The sequence below is a fragment of the Astatotilapia calliptera genome, chromosome 17 (genome assembly GCF_964374335.1).
Source record: "Astatotilapia calliptera chromosome 17, fAstCal68.1, whole genome shotgun sequence".
Lineage (NCBI taxonomy): Eukaryota > Metazoa > Chordata > Actinopteri > Cichliformes > Cichlidae > Astatotilapia > Astatotilapia calliptera.
Genome location: NC_137438.1, coordinates 5,360,161 through 5,383,115, shown reverse-complemented (window position 1 = coordinate 5,383,115; position 22,955 = coordinate 5,360,161). Strand labels below are relative to the sequence as shown.

General features: G+C 41.3%; 1 protein-coding gene across 7 annotated transcripts in view; it reads left to right on the top strand.

Annotated features, from left to right (window-relative positions):
- Nucleotides 1-3,551: 3,551 nt before the first annotated feature.
- ano2b (anoctamin 2b) overlaps nucleotides 3,552-22,955 on the top strand; it is a 76,559-nt gene continuing 57,155 nt past the window's right edge. For 2 of the 7 annotated variants that reach the window (XM_026146595.2, XM_026146593.2), the window contains exons 1-4: nucleotides 3,552-3,708; nucleotides 13,594-13,790; nucleotides 15,363-15,404; nucleotides 18,926-19,327. In XM_026146595.2, the coding sequence (XP_026002380.1) occupies nucleotides 3,672-3,708; nucleotides 13,594-13,790; nucleotides 15,363-15,404; nucleotides 18,926-19,327 (678 nt within the window). In that variant the 5' untranslated portion in view covers nucleotides 3,552-3,671. Of the gene's footprint in view, nucleotides 3,709-13,593; nucleotides 13,791-15,362; nucleotides 15,405-15,497; nucleotides 15,517-16,146; nucleotides 16,290-16,354; nucleotides 16,379-16,431; nucleotides 16,451-18,925; nucleotides 19,328-22,955 lie in introns of those variants that run through there. The other 5 variants (XM_026146594.2, XM_026146597.2, XM_026146600.2 and 2 more) reach the window with 5 other exon arrangements.

The window sequence follows — 22,955 nt, the reverse complement described above, 5'->3', positions numbered from 1 at the left end:
AGGAGCATCGGGTGAGGGTATGACCTGGTTATATTAGGGTTAGGACCTGGTTTGAGGTTAATTAGAAATAATTAGTGTGTGTAGGGCTGTGTAGAACCAAAGGTTAAAGACTGCAAAGGCACTAAAATAATTGTGTGTGTGTGACTTGTGCATGCACATGTGCACATATCTGTGTATGCACAACTATGTTAATGTAAATGCTGTTAAACCGTATGTGCATGTATATGCCTATGATGTGTGGGTGTGATTCACTCTGTTTGTGGTGGGTGTTTTGAAGTGGCTTGAAGGGCATAAATATAGATTTGATGCTTTCTCTCTGAATTCGCAGTGTGAGTGTGAAGAGTACATGTTAGCTGTCGAAGATGTCTCCATTCATGCGCTTACTTTTGATCTTTTTTGCCACTGTAGTGTACATTTTTGAAAAATTAGATGTGAAATGAAATTTCATGATAGGTAAACAAAATAATTACCAAACCATTTGTAATATTACTGCATTTTACACATGTATTTCTTGGGGATACTGGCAGAAGAATCTTCCAGACCAACCGAATCAAGAAATCGCTTAAATAGGGGCAAGGTTTAAATAGCAGTTTGCTGATCTGGACCATTCTGGTGTGTGCTAACACAATACCACAATCTTACCAGGAGAGGAGATCCCAGGAAATTCCCCTTAAGAGAAACTGCAAAAAATTCAAGAGCTACATTTCAGACTCTTCAGGCCTCAGCATGTTAAAGATCATGACAATCAAAGAAAGACTAAGAAAGCCTCTTTTCTCTGGAAAAAGAGAAGTTGTATCTTAACAAACCACAAGAACTCTGGAGCAATGTCATTTGAACAGATTGGAGATTGGTTGGCCATAATGCACAGTGCCACGTTTGGCAAAACCAAAATACAGCCTAACAGCACAAATACTTGATTAAAAATGTCAAGCGTGGTGGTGAAGAGGTCATGATTTGGGCTTGATTTGTGGCCACAGGAGCTGGGTACTTTACAGTCACTGAGTCGACAGTTAACTTCTTTGGATAACAAAGAATTCTTGAGTCAAATGTGAGGCTGATAAACCTTGGACAATGATCCCAAGCACAGCAGAAAATCTGCAACAGAAATGCCGAAAAAGAAAAGAAATAGCTCAAAGTTCAGACCTCAACCTGACTGAAATATTATAGATATTATAACAAAATGACAACTGAACTAAAGCAATGTTGTAAAGAACAGTAGGCCAAAATATTATATATTACATATATTAGCTTCACACCCTGTACCTGTATACTTTACATTGCTTCGCCAAATGGTCAACCACATAACCACAGTCTGTAGTCTGAACATGACCTTTTACCGGTTTCCACGATTACAACACCTAGCCGTTAAAATTACAGCCTTTAATATTTAACGCCCTGAACATATCTGTACCCTCTGTAACTGGAGAATGAACGTGGAGTTGTGTCTGAGTACACACACGTGTGTGTCAGTGTGCCACATCAGATACTTTTACTGACAGAATACGAGGGTGCATGAAAGTGTGTGTTAGTGCGTGCATGCATGTGTGTGTGCAACCTGATGCTGCTTCTCGCACTCTATCTGTATTTAGCATCAGTTACCATCGGGTAGAACAATTAGTCACTGAGGAGAGAGGCCAAGCAGGAGGAAGTTTAACACACAAACCTGTAGCTAATTAGATCATTTATTTAATTAATTACTTTCCAAGAGAAGAAATAGAGAAGCAGTAAGGTCGAAATATATGCTTTTACTGATATGCAAATCCCATTTTAACCGTGGTGATTAAAACAGATACTTTGGTCCCATTTATTTAGCTGAATCACAGCTAAATAGTTTGACAGGAATAAAAATTATTTTTGCACTAACAAGGTGGTTCTGCACATCACAGTGTGCAGTATGTTCTTTTTTCTGAGAAAACTGGATAACTGGAGGACAAAAAAAGAAGTGACAGCCCCCCGCCCCCCAAAAAAACCTCCACAGCAGTGAGTATAAGACCTGACGCACAACATGAGAGATGCAGAGAAGACCTGAGAAAAAGCTGAAAGTCAAAGACAAAGGTGTAGCTAGTCATTTTGATTTTAATCGAATGAAGAAATTGTAAAAATGGCCATAAAATCCAAATTGGAAAAAGTAGCTACTAAACAGGACCCACTCAAAATCAGGCCAGCAAAGAAAAACACAGCTAATGTTAACATAACATAACTGACGTCCCCTAGCGACACACAAGAGTATATATTGATATAGGAGACACATAAAAAGGGGAAAACTAACACAAACAACAACCAAAAAGCCCTAACGTAGCATAACAATTTTTTTTACAAACCAACATTTATCATATTTATCATATTTATATAATCACATTTGCCATGACCCTCTCAACCAGCCAACCAGTCCTCTTGAGCTTAGGGAAACACAAGTAGCATTTGAGCCAATGGTGTTGAATTTGATGGAACTGTGAATGCAGATCAAATTTTAGATCTGTAAATCACACTGCACACTGTGCACACACCGGAAATTGAGTAGAAGCATACCTGGAGAGAGAAAACACAACATGCAATGCTATCAGTCATGGATTGGCCTCCCCAGAACCTTAACATACCAAGGAACAAATATCCAAAGAAGAGCTTTGAATGTCCTTCAAGAAGGACATGGAGAGCCATATCTGAAGGCTTCTACTTTCACTGGTTTTTTTTCGCCCTTCCTGACACAACTCCAGAAATAGTTGTGCCTTCTCCCAGGATCAAACTAGAGAACTACTGTTTGTTAGGTGAATTTATAAACCACTACACTATGGAGCCAGTCAAAGAAATGACTAAAAAACTGGCCTAAGAGAGATGTGTAAATGTGGCCATTGCAAATATTTAAACATACTGACTTTCAACCTCATTAAAACTGTACAAAAATTTTAAAAAGATCAAAATCAGGCCACTTCTATAAAATTGTTGCGACTCATAAACAAGTACCACAAGTGATAACACCTGACTCATCTCCATGTCACGATTAAAATGACAAAAGGGAATTAAATGTCGCAAAGGACTCTTTTACACTTCAACCTAGTGCACATATAAAGGTATAGGGCTGTTTTTCACAATCTTGCTTGAACATATATTCTTTATTCTTGCTCTATAATTAGCTAGTAATATCTGGACTTGTTATTGCCCTGTTGAAGGTGCACCTAAAGTCCGTATGTGCTGCTCCTAATGCGAACTGTCACTATCGCGCTCTCTGCTCCTTGTATAATTTTAATTTGTCCCAGGATGCCTCTCTCAGGTCTTAAGTCCTTTAAGACACCACAGGTTTGCAGCTAAATCTAAACAGAAGGCACAGTAATTACTGCACATTTGATGCCCCAATAATCTCCGCTCAAGTATGCGGGGCTATAAACACCCAATCAGCCAGCTGGTCTCTTACCCATGAGCCTGGTGTACAGTGCATTAAGCAAGTGTACACAATAAGCTGAGCTACAGAGTTTCTGTCGCCCTGCCAGCCAGTTGGAGAGGAGCATTATCCCATCAGAGCTAAGCTTCATCAGAGCTTAGGATTGTACTACTGAGTCAGAGTGTTGCTGTTCTTCCTCTTACCTGCTGCTCTCTGCAAAACAGCATGGTTAACTGACTGGCTGACTGGGAACTTATGGGAAACGAGTCTCTGCTTCAGTAACAGAGTTGGTGAAATGGCCTTCCGCAGATCTCCCTCCTCTACCTGTGCAGGTGAGTGCTGCAGACACAGATAGAAAGGCCTTGTCTCTTTCCTTTGTGTGGCCTGTGTGGCCTGTCCCTCCTGTATCTTCACCTAACAAAAGACAGGACCACTGTAGAGTAACCCACCTTTTGTACCTTCCCTGTTCCCCCAGTGTGTGTGTTTGTGTGATTGTGTCAGCAGGCCACGTGGGGCAGCCATCAACAGGCAGCTCTTTACAGCAGGCAGGGTATATGGTTGCATGTGAGTTTAATACAGATATGCAGTCAGGCCCCTCTTGAGCCTCTTGCTGTTCTCAGCTTGTCTCAGAGAGGAAATCCTTTGTCATATTTGAACAGAATTAATCAGTTTTGAGAGATGACTGTTTCTCAGACATGTGCTCTCTCGAGGTAAGCCTCAGGCAGAGCAGTAATCCCAATTTATTTACATGGCTGACTGCTGCTGTGATTCACTGTTAGTCAGGCGAGGAGCCTCCTGGGCCTAAGGTGAAATTTTATTTTTGGGTTTAAACAGCAGGATACTGGCAAGGCAACATTCTCAGAAACTCAGAAAGACATAGGTTAAAAGAAACCGTCCTTTTATGCCCCACCACCCCCACCTGGAGGCTTTCTCTCCCAAAGTCAATAAGAGAATAATGACTGATAATTTATAACTGTCTTTGATCTACTGCCCATGCTACCTTCTTTTTCATTTAATAGTGTGTACAGTATATGTGCATAAAAATACAGACACATGAATGAATCTGAAAGACACAAGCAGAAATCTGTAGTTTTTCTTGGGGGAAAGACATGGTGTGACATAAGGTATTGCCGTTGGTAACTGCAATACCTTATGGTAACTGTGAAGCATGGTGGCTTTGGCCTGCTTTGTTACCTCAAAGCCTGGATGCCTCTAATTGCTGGGAGAAAGCCATTTACCCATATTGTCCATAACAGAGAAAGTCCTTTAGCCAACATGAATAATTTGTTTAATTATTAAGTTATTCAGGTAACATATTGGTACATTAAAAAACTAGTTCTATATGATATTAGACACAAAATACCTTTTACTTCACAGAAAAGTGCCTTCTCGTGGATTAAACATTACCATTATGTAGGCTGGACCATGACTGGTCTTCAAACCATTAACTAAGACTGATATACAAAACCCATCAAGAAATGTGAAATTCATTTTTCATCAAAGGGGACTTTGATATGTGACAAAAATTCTTGTGCAATTCAGCCCAGCTCAGTGCTCAGCTAATGGTGGAAGTCTCCAGCGCTGTAACACAATCATTTTTCCCTCTAATTAGTAGTTAATAACATAAAACCAAATAAGACACTGTTCAGGCAGATGTGTCCGTGCAATCAGGCAACTAGAGCTGAGGCAGCATGTACTAAAAGCATCAGCATTAAGTCTATGTGCCGTGCTGCTGCCCATTAGCTGTTCTCTGAAAGGTGCCCTTTGTCTCTGCCATTAGAAATCAGTGTGAAAATAGAGAGAGAGTTTATCTTACACAATCATTCTGAGAAACAGACGCTGGATGAAACTGCAAGAGCTTCTGGTATAAAGCAACAAGGAAAGTGAGGAAGCTTTTTTATGTCAGGCACCTCAAAAGAGATACAGCGTCCCAATTTAGAATAATATGTCTCATGGGACACTCCTTGCAGTGCAATCTCTGAACACAAAATACAGAATAAACGTTTTGTATTCACATATTTTCCAATCAATTTTCAGAGTACAGAGATTAAGCTATCACTTTTTCAGATTTGGACCCCCGCATGCTCCCTCTAAGACCCCCTGCTGCTCCCGAGAAACCATTTCATGAACAGTTTGTCATTTGCAAAAAATATATTTAATTACCTGCTGTGTTCTTTTAAGTTGGACTGCCTGTTGGTGTGTATGGCATCAGGGCCATAGGGGACACCTCGGGTAGCAGGGATAACCACAAAGGTGGTTTGGAGTGTATTGAATGGTATTTATTAGAGCCCGAATGAATGATTTTGGCATCTTTTATGGTTTTGGGGGGATACAATATTAGCTTATTAGCAGATATTTGTTGTATAAATGCACAGATACTGTTTGTCCACACACTGAGTTATACTGAGCAGAGAAAATGATGGGGTCATTATGTCACAAGCTAGTTCGCAACTTAATGTAAAGACCGCACTTGACTCATCACCTGCGCGGCTGTGATGCTACTCTGCGATGTGCCGCAGAGAGTGCTGCAAGCAAGGAGTTGGAGCTGCTCTCCTGCTCAAACTGTGTGATGACCATTGTTTGATGACACTTTCGGAATAACCCCTGGCATGTTTTTCTGCATTATGTTGTGTAATGTTGAACAAGCTGATATCTGTGTTAGGCCAATATCAGATGATAATATTGTCAGGCTGTCCTGTGAAGATATATTTATGTTCTGTGGACTGAATCTGTCAGTACAGTAGTTTTGCAGCTGTGTAAAACTGTTGCAGGTGTTTATTAAAGGTCATGTATGAAGATGGGCGTGGTCTGGCTCAGGACTACTACTATATCGCTGGTACACATTCTTTTTAATTACCTCTGCCAAAGAGGTCATGTTTTTTTAAGCATTTGCATATCATACTGTCTGTAAACATGGCAGCTCACAAAGATTTAAATGAATTCTGATGGCTTACATCCAACAAGATCTCCGAGGTCAACCCAATGATTTATTGGTTGAAAATTGACAAAAAAAAAAAAGAGATTTTTACAAGTATTGTGTGTATTGTCAACACATAGAAAATACCATTTAAAGATTTCAAATAACATATTTCACCTCTGACCTCTCCTTCAATGTCAATAGATTGATCCGAAGGTCAAAGTGATAAGAATGCTTCATGGAGCTGTCTATTAAAACTATGTTTCCACCTGCTATTATTTATACTGACAACATACACTCAACAAAAATATAAACGCAACACTTTTGTTTTTGCTCCCATTTCCCATGGGATGGACGTAGAGACCTAAAATTCATTCCAGATACACAATATAACCATCCCTCCCAAACAGTGGTCACAAATCAGTCCAAATGTGTGGTAGTGGGCACATCTGCTATATTGAGATAATCCATCCCACCTCACAGGTGTGCCACATCAGGATGCTGATCTGACATCATGAGTAGTGCACAGGTGTACCTCAGACTGCCCACAACAAAAGGCCACCCTGGAATGTGCAGTTTTGTCTCACAGCAAAATGCCACAGATGCCACAAGCAATGAGGGAGCATGCAATTGGCATGCTGACAGCAGGAATGTCAACCAGATCTGTTGCCCGTGCATTGAATGTTCATTTCTCAACCATAAGCCGTCTCCACAAGCGTTTCAGAGAATATGGCAGCACATCCAACCGGCCTCACAACCGCAGACCTCGTGTAACCACACCAGCCCAGGACCTCCACATCCAGCAGGTTCACCTCCAAGATCGTCTGAGACCAGCCACCCAGACAGCTGCTGGAACAATTGGTTTGCACAACCAAACAATTTCTGCACAAACTGTCAGAAACCGTCTCAGGGACGCTCAACTGCATGCCCGTCGTCCTCATCGGGGTCTTGACCTGACTCCAGCTCGTCGCCGTAACAGACTTGTGTGGGCAAATGCTCACATTCGATGGCGTCTGGCACGTTGGAGAGGTGTGCGCTTCACGGATGAGTCATGGTTCACATTGTTCAGGGCAAATGGCAGCTGAGAATGTCCCAGTTCTTGCATGGCCAGCATACTCACCGGACATGTCACCCATTGAGCATGTTCGGGATGTGCTTGACCAGCGTATACGACAGCGTGTACCAGTTCCCATGAATATCCAACAACCTCGCACAGCCATTGAAGTGGAGTGGACCAACATTCCACAGGCCACAATTGACAATCTGATAGACTCCATGCGACTATGTGTTGCACTGCATGAGGCAAATGGTGGTCACACCAGATACTGACCGGTTCTGGGTCCCCAGACCCCCAATAGAACAAAAAACTGTAAACTTCCAGGGTGGCCTTTTGTTGTGGGCAGTCTGAGGTACACCTGTGGACTACTCATGGTGTCAGATCAGCATCCTGATGTGGCACACCTGTGAGGTGGGATGGATTATCTCAATATAGCAGATGTGCCCACTACCACACATTTGGACTGATTTGTGACCACTGTTTGGGAGGGATGGTTATATTGTGTATCTGGAATGAATTTTAGGTCTCTACGTCCATCACATGGGGAATGGGAGAAAAACAAAAGTGTTGCGTTTATATTTTTGTTCAGTGTATATGCATATAGGGAATGATATAGGGTGATTCTAAATGTCACTAAATGTCACTACTTTGGACCTCTGACCTCGTCTTCAAAGTCAAATAAGGTTAAAAATTCAGAAATTTTCCATTTATCTTTAAAACGATGCTGAAAATTCTACTGTCTTTGTTCGTATTGTATTGTATGTAGGAAATGATGCAGTTATGTGGGGGTTTTGACTATCACATTATAGTTTGCATCCAAATATCATCTCACATTTAACCTCAGATCTCACTTTTACATTTCACATCTGCCTTTCTTTTAATTGTTAAGAGAAATTATTAAGAGAAAGAGAATGAACTGCCTTGTTAAAGTATTTAGAAATATACTGTAGTATGATATTATATAATAACCTAAAAATATTCTTTACAAATAAACACCTATTATCCGTGACCTACTCCTACATAATGTTTGTGTAATCAAAGAAAACAGATGTTATACTACCCTTAACTCATTTTTGCTGCACTACAACTTTTTTGGTCATCTGTGTTTGAAGCTTGTGAGCTTTGTGTCTCTTCTTGTGCCCTTATGTTTCTTCCTGCTATTCCCTGAGTAAGAGTATTCTTTTAAACACTTTCATTTAATCTAATTTTGACTGTACATATTTGTTCTGAGCGTTTTTACTTTTTTGGGGCGTGTGGTGTTCATCAAAGTAAAGGTAAAATTTGAAGATGGGTGTAGTTGGAGAACTTGCTAAGATGATCTCAAGTTCATGTTTTATTTGACAATTTAGACACACTAAGTAGGGCTTTACATAAATATATAGTTTATGGGGATATTCTCAATAATTTCCCCCTCCTACCAGATTTAAATTGGCGACCTTCCAGTGACAGGCCTGCCTCTTGCACCTCCAGGCTACTGTGATGCTATATACAGTGGGGCAAAAAAGTATTTAGTCAGCCACCGATTGTGCAAGTTCCCCCACTTAAAATGATGACAGAGGTCAGTAATTTGCACCAGAGGTACACTTCAACTGTGAGAGACAGAATGTGAAAAAAAAATCCATGAATTCACATGGTAGGATTTGTAAAGAATTTATTCGTAAATTAGGGTGGAAAATAAGTATTTGGTCACCTCAAACAAGGAAAATCTCTGGCTCTCACAGACCTGTAACGTCTTCTGTAAGAAGCTTTTCTGTCCCCCACTCGTTACCTGTATGAATGGCACCTGTGTGAACTCATCATCTGTATAAAAGACACCTGTCCACAGCCTCAAACAGTCAGACTCCAAACTCCGCCATGGCCAAGACCAAAGAGCTTTCGAAGGACACCAGGAAAAGTATTGTAGACCTGCACCAGACTGGGAAGAGTGAATCTACAATAGGCAAGCAGCTTGGTGTGAAAAAATCAACTGTGGGAGCAATCATCAGAAAATGGAAGACATACAAGACCACTGATAATCTCCCTCGATCTGGGGCTCCACGCAAGATTTCATCCCGTGGGGTCAAAATGATCATGAGAACGGTGAGCAAAGATCCCAGAACCACACGGGGGGACCTGGTGAATGACCTGCAGAGAGCTGGGACCAAAGTAACAAAGGTCACCATCAGTAACACACTACAACGGCAGGAAATCAAATCCCGCAGTGCCAGACGTGTTCCGCTGCTGAAGCCAGTGCATGTCCAGGCCCGTCTGAAGTTTGCCAGAGAGCACATGGATGATACAGCAGAGGATTGGGAGAATGTCATGTGGTCAGATGAAACCAAAGTAGAACTTTTTGGTATAAACTCAACTCGTCGTGTTTGGAGGAAGAAGAATACTGAGTTGCATCCCAAGAACACCATACCTACTGTGAAGCATGGGGGTGGAAACATCATGCTATGGGGCTGTTTTTCTGCCAAGGGGACAGGACGACTGATCCGTGTTAAGGACAGAATGAATGGGGCCATGTATCGTGAGATTCTGAGCCAAAACCTCCTTCCATCAGTGAGAACTTTGAAGATGAAACGAGGCTGGGTCTTCCAACATGACAATGATCCAAAACACACCGCCCGGGCAACAAAGGAGTGGCTCCGTAAGAAGCATTTGAAAGTCCTGGAGTGGCCTAGCCAGTCTCCAGACCTCAACCCCATAGAAAATCTGTGGTGGGAGTTGAAAGTCCGTGTTGCTCGGCGACAGCCCCAAAACATCACTGCTCTCGAGAAGATCTGCATGGAGGAATGGGCCAAAATACCAGCTACTGTGTGTGCAAACCTGGTAAAGACCTATAGTAAACGTTTGACCTCTGTTATTGCCAACAAAGGTTATGTTACAAAGTATTGAGTTGTATTTTTGTTATTGACCAAATACTTATTTTCCACCCTGATTTACGAATAAATTCTTTACAAATCCTACCATGTGGATTCATGGATTTTTTTTTCACATTCTGTCTCTCACAGTTGAAGTGTACCTCTGGTGCAAATTACTGACCTCTGTCATCATTTTAGGTGGGGGAACTTGCACAATCGGTGGCTGACTAAATACTTTTTATATATATATATAAAATTGTGTGCTTGAAATCCTAAAAACATTTTACCCCTCTTGACCTCACGGATAGATCTCATTGTCATACCATATTTTTTAGCATGGTGCAACTATTTGGATGACCAAGAGAAAGAGCTGTCCGTGGTACTGAAATGAGAGCACAGCACGTGGCCTGGTGCGTTACTATGGCTACAGCTGTCTGTATCCCTAAAATAACCATACACACACACAGAGAGTAACCTTATTACAAAAAAATGGCAATCTGTTCAGTTCCTGATAGCACAGTGGTCACACTGATAAAAGCGGACAAATATCGTTTTTGTCACTAATGCTCTCAAACTCCCTCCGAGGTACCATTTGGAAAATCAGCACTCAGTGCTATGCAACAAGTAACCTGCTGTTTTTTTCTTCCTTCGTGCCCTTAATGCAGGATAAAAATGAAGTCTACACGCTTACAGTATTTTTTTTGTTTCTTGTATTTTTTTTTCTTTGTGTTACAATGTGTCCTTTGTGCTCTGAGGCAAATTGAGAAGTTGGCACTTTGTAGGCTTGTCTTTTGTAAAGTGCTTTGAGACAAACTTTGTGATTGACTGACACATGCATCAATTTGCACAGTGGGAAACAAAGCTCCACCGGGCCACTTTGCATATTTGCAGCTCCAAATACAGAGAAAACTGGCTGAAAATGTTGAACGCAAGACTGCCAAACCTGTGTGACACACTGACCTGGGGATAAAATAGTGTATATACCCATTTTCAAAAGGACAGATGGCAGCATGTTTATTGGTGGGTCACCTTACTTTTTGAAGCTGAGTATATATTATGTTGCATTATGGAGAAGAAATGCAGTAAACAAAAGCTTAAGATAGTGAAGAATGGTGGAACAAAACAGTTCTGGGATATAAATGACCTTACTGAGAGTTAGAGATGATACCTTCCATTCTCTTCTGCTTACCCAATTCAGTGTCACTGGAGTGCTGGAGCCTATCCCGACTGTCACAGGGTGAGAAGACAGGGTACAACCTGGACAGGATGCTAGAATTTCACAGGAGAAAATACTAGAATTATTTATGTATTTAATATACACCAAGCAAATGTTTCGAATGTTTTAAACTTTTTAAACAGATACAGTGCATCCAGAAAGTATTCACATCCTTTGCTCAGCACCTTGTTGAAGCACCTCTGATAGTAACTACAGACTCTTTTTCATTAGGATGCTACAAGCTTGGCACACCTATTTTTGGGAATTCTCTCCCATTCTTTTTTTGCAGAACCTTTCAAGCTCATCAGGTAGGATAGGAAGTGTCGGTGCCATTTCTCAAGAGAGGTTCAAGTCTCAGCTCTGGCTTGACTGGTCAAGGACATTCACAGAATGATTTTAAAGCCACTCCTTTATCTTGGCTGTCCAGAGTGCTCAGGAGCAGGTTTTCATCAAGGATGTCTTTGTACATCGCTGCATCCATCTTTCCCCAACCGTAACCAGCCTCCCAGCTGCCTCCCAGCTGCTGAAAAACATCCCCACAGCATTAAACTGCCACCACCATGCTTCACTCTAGGGATAGTATCGGCTAGGTGATGAGTGGTGCTGGTTTCCTCCTGACATGAGGCTTGGTATTCCTTTTTTTTTTTTTTATCAGATCGGAGAATTCTGTTTCCCATGGTCTAAGAGTCCTTCAGGGGGCTTTGTCAAACTCCAGGCATACTGTCATGTACCTTTTTCAAAGGCGTGGCTTTCTTCTGGCCACTCTACCATACGGGCCTGATTGGTGGAGTGCTGCAGAAATGATTGTCCTTTTGAGAGATCCTCCTTTCTCCACAGAGTAAAACTAGAACTCTGGATCGCTCACTTCTTCCCTTTATGGATGTTGGAGCCGACTGTGCTCATTGGGACCTTAAATACAGGAGAATTTTTCTATACCCTTGCCCTGATCTGTGCCTCGATACAATCCTGTCTAGAGGTCTACAGGCAGTTTCTTGGATTTTTGGTTTGTGCTTTGACATGAACTGTACATGACTGAATCTTGTATAGACAGGTGTGTCCCTTTCCAAGCCATGTCCAATCAACTTAACACAAGTGGACTCAAGTTGTAGAAACATCAGAGAGATGATCAGTGGAAACAGGATGCACCTATGCTCAGTTTGGAGTGTACCTGTTATATTGTTGTATTTGCTTTTTTAATACATTTTCAAGAGTTTCTCTTTGTCATTATGGGGGATTTTGTGTAGAATTTTGAGGTGAAAAATGAATGAAATCTATACAAGAATAAGGCTGTAACATGACAAAATGTTGAAGAAAAGAAGTGCTGTGAATACTGTATCTGTATGTAAATGTACAAAATATGTAGACCAAGGAAAAGCTTTCAGGCACTGGAACCTTTCTAGTTTCTGTTTGTAGTACACCTGTCGTCCCAGTTTTATTGACTGGGCTTGTATGAGCAGTCTTTGGTTACATGCAGGTAAACAGTCCAGGTGGAGAGTAAAAGAGCGATTTCATTTCAAACACATCTGCTGTCATGTGATGGTAGACACTAACTTTAAAAACTGTACAAACGATTAGTTTTGAACTGGATAGCCATTATCTGCTATCCACAGATCCTGGCTAAGTGAACAGACCAGCAGGTGTGTTCCACAATAGTCTGCAGCTTAGCATTAAAACATAAGTCAGACAGAAACAATTGGACAATGGTCGCACAGCCTGACTGGCGACCTGTCCAGGTTGTACCCTGCCTCTCACCCTAAGACAGCTAGAATTGGTCTAGTTTGCTTCAAATGTAACTAAATTTGTTGTTAAGTTCTTAGGAAGTTTGCCGGTTAACATGTTTAATCTTAATTGTGGTCAGTTTGGGGTTTTACGGAGAGATTATGTGTTGAACTATGTCTTGATGGGGAAACAGCAATTTCCTGAGACCTGGAAGCCAGTAACTTCAGAAACTCACTGCACCTGGTTACTCAAGTCACACAGTGAGTGTGACTTTACATGAAATCACACACATGAGACTTGTGTTTCATAATAGACAGATTTTTCTACATATACATAAATTACAGCTAGCTCATTGTTGTTTCTTCAGTAATTGTATTAAATAAAACTGATATGTGAACAATATCAGTTCACAAACAGTTGAATAATCTGCAGCTGTGTTTAATTTCCAAAATAAATGTCTTGCAGAGTCATGGCCTAATGGTGCAGGCTTCAAGCGAGTGGCCACAGTACTCAGCGAATCTTCCTCAATCCATAGTGATGCGCTGTGCTACCTGAACAAGGACATGTCCGGGATTGGACTGGAACCCATGTCCTACAGCACCCTGGAGCCTGGACCTTATAGAGAAGAACCATGGGCTGAGGAATCACAAAGTCTGCTACAGGTAACTACAGGACCAGAGAAAATGTGCATGTGTGGGGAACTATAATAACATGCTTAAAAAGCTATAATATTTTTTGGGGAACCAGTCTAATGTTTTTTTCCCCCTTTCATTCTTTCGTTACCAACTTCCTCAACTAAGCCAATCACGTAATATTTCCTGTGAGCTCATGTGTTTCATTGCATTGCATCATTGTATGATTTATCATGTCTCATTAAAATGACCCCAGATAAGACTGTGATAATGATGAAGGAGGCCAGTCTCTGAGGTTTAATGATGTTTGTTCCTGTACTCTTTCAAAATAAAAGTCGCATCTGAGATATTTGAACAGCCTAGAATCACCTCGGACTGACTTTGAGAAGAAGTTTAAAATGATTGTAAGAGTAAGGAAAAGACTTGAGCTCAATCTGTGTGTGTGTGTGAGTGTGTGTGTGTGTGTGTGCGGGTGGGGGGGGGGGGGGTTCTACAATACACCCTTTATAATGCATCAAAACACAGTTAACAGAACATGTATATACTGATGCAACACAAAATGTGCTCACTTCTCTTTCTTTTCTTTGCATACCGTTTCCTTACACTTGTACGTTAGTCCCTCCATCACACAAGTACAAGCGCACAAAAAGAAAGAAAAATCGTTCAAAATTTAAATTGGAAAAACGGGCATGCTGTGAAAAGCACAGATATGCTGCTGGGGCACAAAAGCACTGTTTCAAAAACATTTTGTTGCTTTAATGATGTGAAAACACAGGTCTCCCTGCAAGTTACATCACCGAAGTGTGGAAACAGCCAATGCTGCTCCCTCTCTCCACGCTGCAAAAAGTGTCCATCCTAACCATCTTACCCAAAACTAAAAATGAAAAGTAACAAACACTGGGGAGTCCTATATTTTACTGTAAATAAACTTGGTCTTTTTTTCAGGTGGTTGAATGTCATATACACTAAAAAAAAAAAAAGAAAAAGAAAAATCTACCCAAAATGCTGATTTTAACTAATAATGTAAAATGTCCACGTAATTTTGTTAGGTACAATAGGTACAATGTAAAATGTAATTTTACATTCAGGTTAAAGATTAAGTATGTAAATAAATTAATCTTTGAATATAGCGACATGTATACTCAAAAAAGGAAAAAAATATTCAAATTAAAAAACTCAAATTAACTGAGGGTGTTTTTTTTCTTCTTTTTTTGAGTATACATGTCGCTATGAGCAGCAAGACGAAAACAACATATTGGAGATGGGCATTTTTTACAGCGTGGGACGCTCCGTGCCAAAAGCGCAGGCAGCGCGCAGCCAGCCTCCAGATCACACAGTTGGATAGATGGGTATCACCAGCATGTGATCAGGCTGCCGATTGCATACGAACTGCCTCATACATCTGACAGACAAAGAAAATAATGAAACCTGAGACACTCGATCCGTCGCTCCACCTGGACTGTCGACTAACTGGAGTGACTTCATGAATCTGATGGGAGGGATGGGAGGGATGATGAATCCGGAGGTATTTTTCTGCCTAAACCGCCAACTTTCACTCCTGCTCTTCTTCTTCTCCCACTACTCCTCTGTGTGTCTTTAAAGCGCAACAGCATGCAGGTCTCCCCGAGTGAAGACAAGATCCCAGTAAGTACAACGACAGCCTCCCCGCACGCCGCTTCTCTTGGTCTTCTGGTCGTGGTCTGGAGTTAGTTTTTACTACACCTCAGTGTTCGTGACATATTTACGACTCTCTATGGTAGTTTTCATATTCGTTTTACATTTGGTGACATTGCCGAAAGCTCGGCTTTAATTTTTGATTTGAAGTGTTTCTCCATCTACTATATTTACTTGGAACCTATAATTAGTTAATTTGTCCATGGGGCTACAAGAAACGTAAGACGACGCTTTCGATTATACGTGAGAACATCATAATTGGCTATCATATACCACTTTATGATGAGCAGACAGGTGAGGCTCAGTAAAAGGTTTGGCAACCTCCAGGGAAGGTCTTCCCAGGAGTTTTCATTAAGCTCTTAACAGAACAACAACTACCGGGGGATTCTTGGTACTGGTTAAACTAAAGCAACTAAAAATCCCTGCACACCTGTCTCTCTCGCTCTGTTATGTGTGAGCAAACACAAGCACTATAGTGAAGCTCCAGGAGCGTGACTGTAGCAGCGTTTGTGTCCTGCAGAGTAGTGCAGACAATATGTATTGTTGTGCGGTTATGCAGTCAAAATAATTAGAGCTTTCGTAAGTAATTTGAGTAATAGTCTATAGACTTTGTACACATGCAGCAAACAGTTTTTGTAATAGCAACTGTAGCTGAAGCACAAGAACACCCGAGACATTAGGAACAATGCGCTGGAGTAATTTACACCGTTACACAGGTGTCTGTTGATTAGACCCAAGTCGGTCGGCGCTATACTAACTCAGCTTTTCTTGGGAGTCCGCTCAGCAGCGACTTTTAAAGTTCACATGGAGTGTTGTAAACTAAGTGGAATCTGAAAGTGAAGACACGGCTCAAAGGTGAAATAGGGTCTTTCATCCAGCAGGTGCAGCTAATTAGCTTGATAGAAAGAAACACCTTGAATAAACTACACCGATAAGCTAATCTGGTGAGACTTGGCAATACATGCTTCAGGAACATCTAAACTTGTTTTGACTTGCCTGAGCCATGAAATAAGTCGGTAATGCACACCTTCCTGAATTTGCACTCATTCGGTTTGTTCTACCGTACTAGACAGGAATTCAAATGTCTAAAAAAGGCCTAGCTGTTTGGTGTGCTGTCTGTTTGGTTAACAATTGGCAAGTTAAAGGTAGCTAAGGGAATTATTATTATTATTAATTATTGTTTTGGTCTTTTTTTTTTTTTTTTTTAGTTGCTTCAGTCATTTACTGCAATGTGTTTGCCAAGGGTGTGTCCAGAAGAAGGGCATGGGGTGGCACTGCTTCTCCCAAAAAGGAACAATTTCTGTCATGCTTGTTTCTTTGCCTCTATTCTACTATATATTGCATTAAAATATTATTATTTTTTATTTAGCTTCTAATCACATTGTTTTAAATCATGCTACTCAACAACATATAGGAAATTAAAACCATCAGCTGCATCATTAAAGTGATATAGAGTACACATTACTGAACTGGTAATCATGACATCCTCTACTTAGGATGAATTACAGATACTAGTGTTTAAAAAAAAATGCACCAGTAAAACTTCAAGAGCTGGTTCATTTTATTTACTCAAGTAAAAGTGGAAAATGAGCAGGTTCTGAAATGTACTCTAGAAAAGTTTAAAAAGTAGCTCTTTGGAGGATGTTTCTACTACCTATTTAACTCTAGTATCTATTTTTATGCAAAGCAAACTGAATTTTGTGCCATATTAATGTCACATAAAAATAATATTAGTAGACAGGAATACAAATATGATTTCTGTCTAAATTGTAATTCTAATAAAGGTACTCAACTTGAGACAGGTAAGCAGAACATGAGCAGAGAAAAGGAAGGAGAAAAAAATAGCTCCATTTTCTGTTGCCTGCATTGTAGAGGGTGACTTTCCCTCTAAACAAGAAAATGAGTAGGGTACAGGTTAAAGTGGGATTCAGCAGGTGGGGGAACCCTAAAATCAGCTGAAATGGCCCAACATCGGAACAAGAATCACAACTCACAATAATTTTTATCGAGGGGTCAAGTAGATTTTCTTAATGTACCTGCTGTGATCAGTTGATTGGGGATACTGCAGCTCTGAGGTTTACTGATCTTTGTGGATATACACTGAATTTAATACGATGTCAGCAGGTGTTTCATGAGTTGTCCTGATTAATCTCCATCCTCTACACTGACAGTATGCTGTTTATGCTGTCTTTATACTCTAGGGCATACAGTTGGCATGAAAGGTGGAATTCAGCTAATGAATCTAAGCATCATCATCATTTAACTAAATTAATCTCTGGTGCCCTTTAAACCATGCCTCATTTTGATTTGCTGCATGTTTCACAATATGAAAACCCCCCATAATACCACAAAAACATGAGGACTTGCATGCAAGCTTTACATTTCCATTGATCAAACACAACTGAGCAGTTCTTACCTTTAAATCTAACTTCTCTTCTTCCTCTCCTGTCCTGTCTTTTTTATCTTTCTCCATTTCTGAGTGAAGTTCACTCTTTCTTTTCTCTCACTATGGAAAAAAAGGATAAGGCCTACACTGTTGTCTCAAAGTTGCTCTTGTAATGTAGTTTTCAATCAGCTTTAGTGATATTAAGTATTGGCAAATTCAACAAAATTTACTTTCAATAGTGATGCTAGCTTTTTCTAGCTATATCATATCAGATATTTCTAAAAACCAAGCTGTTAAACTTAGCATGTTTTTTCTTTCTTTTCTTTTTTTAGTGTACTAGTCTATTTCATGCTCAAATAGTTTAAAATGTAAGCACTTTGTGATCGTTCATGTACATCTTCTCTCTCCCTTGGTCTCTGTTTTGTCCTGTTTCTGGTCATGGCAGATGGTTACCCCCTCCCTGAGCCTGAATCTACTGGAGGTTTCTTCCTGTTAAAAGTAGTTTTTCCTTCTATTCTCACCAAGTGTTTGCTCATGAGGGATTGTTTGACTGTTGGGGTTTTCTCCAGAATACTCTGGTCTTTACTTTACAGTATAAAGATGGCACTCGCTGTGATTTGGCGTTATGTGAAAAAACCTGATGTGTATTCAACCGAAGCACAGTGTGTGTTTAGGTTAAAGTGTAACAGAGTAATACAACAACATACATTGATGGTAAGAAATCTCCCATCATGCTCAGAGTATAGAGCTTTGCCTCTTGTGTCCTCCATGTTTAGTCTCGCTCTCTGCTTTCCCTCTGTCTAAATAAAGAATAAAACAGCCAAAGGTGAGCTGACTGCCCACTCTGCTGCTGAAGGTTCTCACTTCAGTGTTTTTGAGAACCTGCCAAAAGCCACTTGTGGTTGTGTGCACTGACACTGCAGTAATGTTTAAGTTCATTCAAACACTTATTACATAACTCCACTGCTGCTTAAAGGTGTTGTATGCTCTCTATAACCAGTTTGTATTTGACTGGGATACGCTACAATAATTATTCTAAATCTTTTAGGTTTTTTAATATATAGTGCACCAGTATTGATGTTTGCTTGATATTTATATTTTACAGGTCATGGGATCAACTTCAGGTCCTCATGCCATCGGAGAAGGCCTTTACTTCAGTGACGGCCGACGGAAAGTCGACTATGTTCTGGTTTTTCATCAGCGAAGGCACACCTCGATACGATCTCCTGCTAGTGCCTCCGTTTCACAAGACCGGTTATCTATTGTTTCTAATGGCAACTTTCCTTCAATGGCGGCCTCAGATGTGGCACCAGGTGGAAGTGGTGGTGGTGGAGGCGGCGGCATTCCAGGAGGGGAGGGTGCGGGCGCCAGCGAGGTGTTCATGGAGCTTGGAGGAGCAGGAGATGGCGAGCCAATGGAGCCCGGTGACCATGAGATGCGTCTAATCAGGCAGGAGTTTGAGGCTAACCTACTAGAGGCTGGTTTGGAGATTGAGAGAGACAGAGAGGTGAGTGTGTGTATGGTCATGCTAAGCTTCTTTTATTCTCATTTGCACAACACTGGCTAAATTTAATGCAGCTGACAGGTAGGCTTTAACAGACACTTTCCAAAGACATGTAGTTAGTGGGATCAGGTTAAATGGTCATTCTAAATGGTGTCAGTTGGCGACCTGTCCAGGGGGTACCCCACCTCTCGTCCTATGGTAGTTGGAATAGGCCCCAGCCCCCCTGTGACTCTGATGAGGATAAGCGAAAGTGGAACTGAAAGTGGTATTTTAACAAAGTGGAAGGAAGCAATTGGGAACAACAGCAACTAAGCCACTAAGTGGTAGAACACGTAAAATCGCAGAGCTAGGTCAGCCAATGCTGAGGTGAATAGTGCGCAGAGTTCAGGTATATTTAAAAACCATTAGTTTTCATTAAGGCTTGGAAAAAACAAAAGCTTTGTTTTTTATTTTATTTTATTATTATTTATTTATTTATTTTTATCCCAAATCCTTGAGAAATAAATGGGATTATAATTTGACACACTAGACTCTGTGTTTTTGAACACAGGCTAAATTCTATAGCTTCACTGACTTCACAGGCTTTTTGAAGTTGAACCTCTACACAGGATCTGACGTAACACTATCTTGAGCTATTTAAGGTGAGTGCCTACATAGGAGCCTGGCTCAGATAGTAGAAGGAGGTGGGAGAGACTGTGTAACAACAGCAGTTGAGCTTGTCTTGAGGTTTCTGCTGATTGTACCAAAGTGTTCAACCTTCTTTAATCATCCTGCTGCTGTGGGACAAAACAACAGAAAACCTACATGAGTCATCCCAATTTAGGGCAGCTGCAAAGTGGGTTTGTCTTTAGGGGCTTTAAGTTGGTGATTATATTTTAGCCTAAACCATATTACGATATCGCCAGTTTCTGTCTACTTATGTGAAATTATGAAACTTTATTCCTCTACATAATAATAATAATAATGGATTGGATTTATATAGCGCTTTTCAAGGCACCCAAAGCGCTTTACAATGCCACTATTCATTCACTCTCACATTCACACACTGGTGGAGGCAAGCTACGGTTGTAGCCACAGCTGCAACCGACAAATATTTCCATAGGTACTGGTTTAGACACCCCCATGACTCAGGGGTTGGCAATCTCAGTCCACGAGGGCCGGTGTCCCTGCAGGTTTTAGATCTCACCTTGGGTCAACACACCTGAATCACATGATTAGTTCGTTACCAGGGCTCTGGAGAACTTCAGGACATGTTGAGGAGCTAATTTAGCCATTTAAATCAGCTGTGTTGGTTCGAGGACACATCTAAAACCTGCAGGGACACCGGCCCTCGTGGACTGAGATTGCCCACCCCTGCTCTATGGGCTCCTGAGGTGTGGGGAGGGTAAAAAAAAAAAAAAAGGGTACAAGGAATTTGCCACTTGAATAAACACACATCAAAATAGAGATGCTTTACAAAATGGAAAGTCAGAATAAATGTCAGCATTGTGGGAAACGTGGACAAAATTCATCACTGAAGTTCACCAATAAAAACAAACAAAAACCTCTAGAACTTAAAGCAGTTTCACAGAAACTTCAGTAACGTTGTGGTTTTAGAGAATGGCGGCTTTCTGTGTCAGAAATGGCTTGTATCCAAGGGCAACCCACTGATGCATAACTTGGTGCAAGCTGCACCAAACCTGCAAACCTGAGTGATGGGAGAAAAAAGTCAAGCCTGAGTCATTCAGCCTTCTGCCTTCATCCGTAAATGCCTGCAGAAAGGAAACCTTTAACTGTCAGTGTTTTCTACCATTATAGATGGATCTGTGTCTACTGTGTCTACTAAAAACACAGAGATTGCTCACTGTTGAGCATGGGGTGGAATATAGCCAAATTAGCAGCTCAACAAGTTGAATTTGGTGTGTGCACATTCTACAGCGTTCCCGTACACTGGGCTATGTCTATTTACCACAAGTGATTTCATCACGTCAGATGTTTTGCGACGCACCTTTTGCCGCAAGACTTTTGCAAAGTCTTACCTTGTGACTTACCTTTGCTGCTGTTTTCTGGTTACTGGCAGTCTAAATTTAAATGTTTATTTATTGTAATTTAACATATCAGCAACTTGATGCACTGAGGCAGGTAGCCCAAATTGAGCATGGGGAAGAAGTGACTTTGAGCATGGCATGGTTGTTGGAAATGGTTGTTTGCGTTGGTGGACCTCTTGCTAAAACCCAGGTATGCATAATCTGTGAATGCACAACATGTCAAACTTTGGAAACTGATGGGCTGAAGGAGCAGAAAACTGCATTGGCTGCCACTTCTGCTGTCTAAGACCAGGAAACGGTACCTGTTATACAACCTGGTGTGATGAGTTTCAATTACTGCTGTGACATTTTGATCTGAATTTGGCACAAATAAAATGAGGCATGGATCCATCCTGGCTTGTATGAACTGTTTAGGCTAATGGTGGTGGTGTTTTGATATGGGGGTGTAGTTTCTTGGCAGACCTTAGTACCAACTGAGCATCAAAGCTCAAATGATCTCAAACTAGTTTCTTGAACATTGTACTTAAATGGCTTCCAGAGTCACAGCTCTCAATCCCGCAGAGCACCTTTAGGAAATGGTGGATCATAGATTATGGATATGCAGCGGACAAATCTGCAACAACTGTCCATCCATCCATCCATCCATTCGCTTCCGCTTATCCTTTTCAGGGCCGCGGGGGGCACTGGAGCCTATCCCAGCTGTCATAGGGCGAGAGGCGGGGTACACCCTGGACAGGTCGCCAGTCTGTCGCAGGGCCAACACACAGGGACGGACAACCATTCGCGCTCACATTCACTCGCACATTCACACCTAATGGCAATTTGGATTTTCCAATTAACCTATCCCCACAAGCTGCATGTCTTTGGACGGTGGGAGGAAGCCGGAGTACCCGGAGGGAACCCACGCAAACACGGGGAGAACATGCAAACTCCACACAGAAAGACCCCGGCCTGATGTTGGAATTGAACTCAGGACCTTCTTGCTGTGCGGCAACAGTGCTAACCACCGTGCCACCGTGCTGCCTTAAAACACCTTGTTGAACCATGAAAAACAAAGAAAGTTCTGATGGCAAAAGGGTGCCCAAGCTGGGTAAAAGCAGGGTGTACCTAATAAAATGTCCAGTTAGTGCAGATCCTGTTTGTTTTGAGTCAGCATCCACAGTGGCCTTGATGTTTCATCGGTGCTAAAAGCCTTTAATTCTGGTCACTTTAGCTGACACAGCTGCTGCTCTGACCTCTGCATCGATTTCCTAATTTGGCCTAAAACGGCTAATTTTGTTTTGACACGCACAAATCACTTTTGCTGTCATTGTGTGTTACTGGCGCTAGCTTGTGTGGCTCTGTCCTGCTTTTGTTGTTTGTGCGTGTGTGTGTGTGTGTGTGCGCGTGCATGCATGCTTATGCGTGGCACTTGGCACAACACACGGCCTATGTGCTCTGCCTGCTTGTGGTAATGATGCTCCAGGCTTACTGCCACAAAGTTGTACAAATGCAGTTTTTGTTAAACTTCCGTTTGTCAGTTAATGAGCTTCTGCTGCACTTTGGCTTCAACAAGAGGATTAAATTGTTAAATTTAAGCGATGCTTACTTGTTTCGCTCGTAAA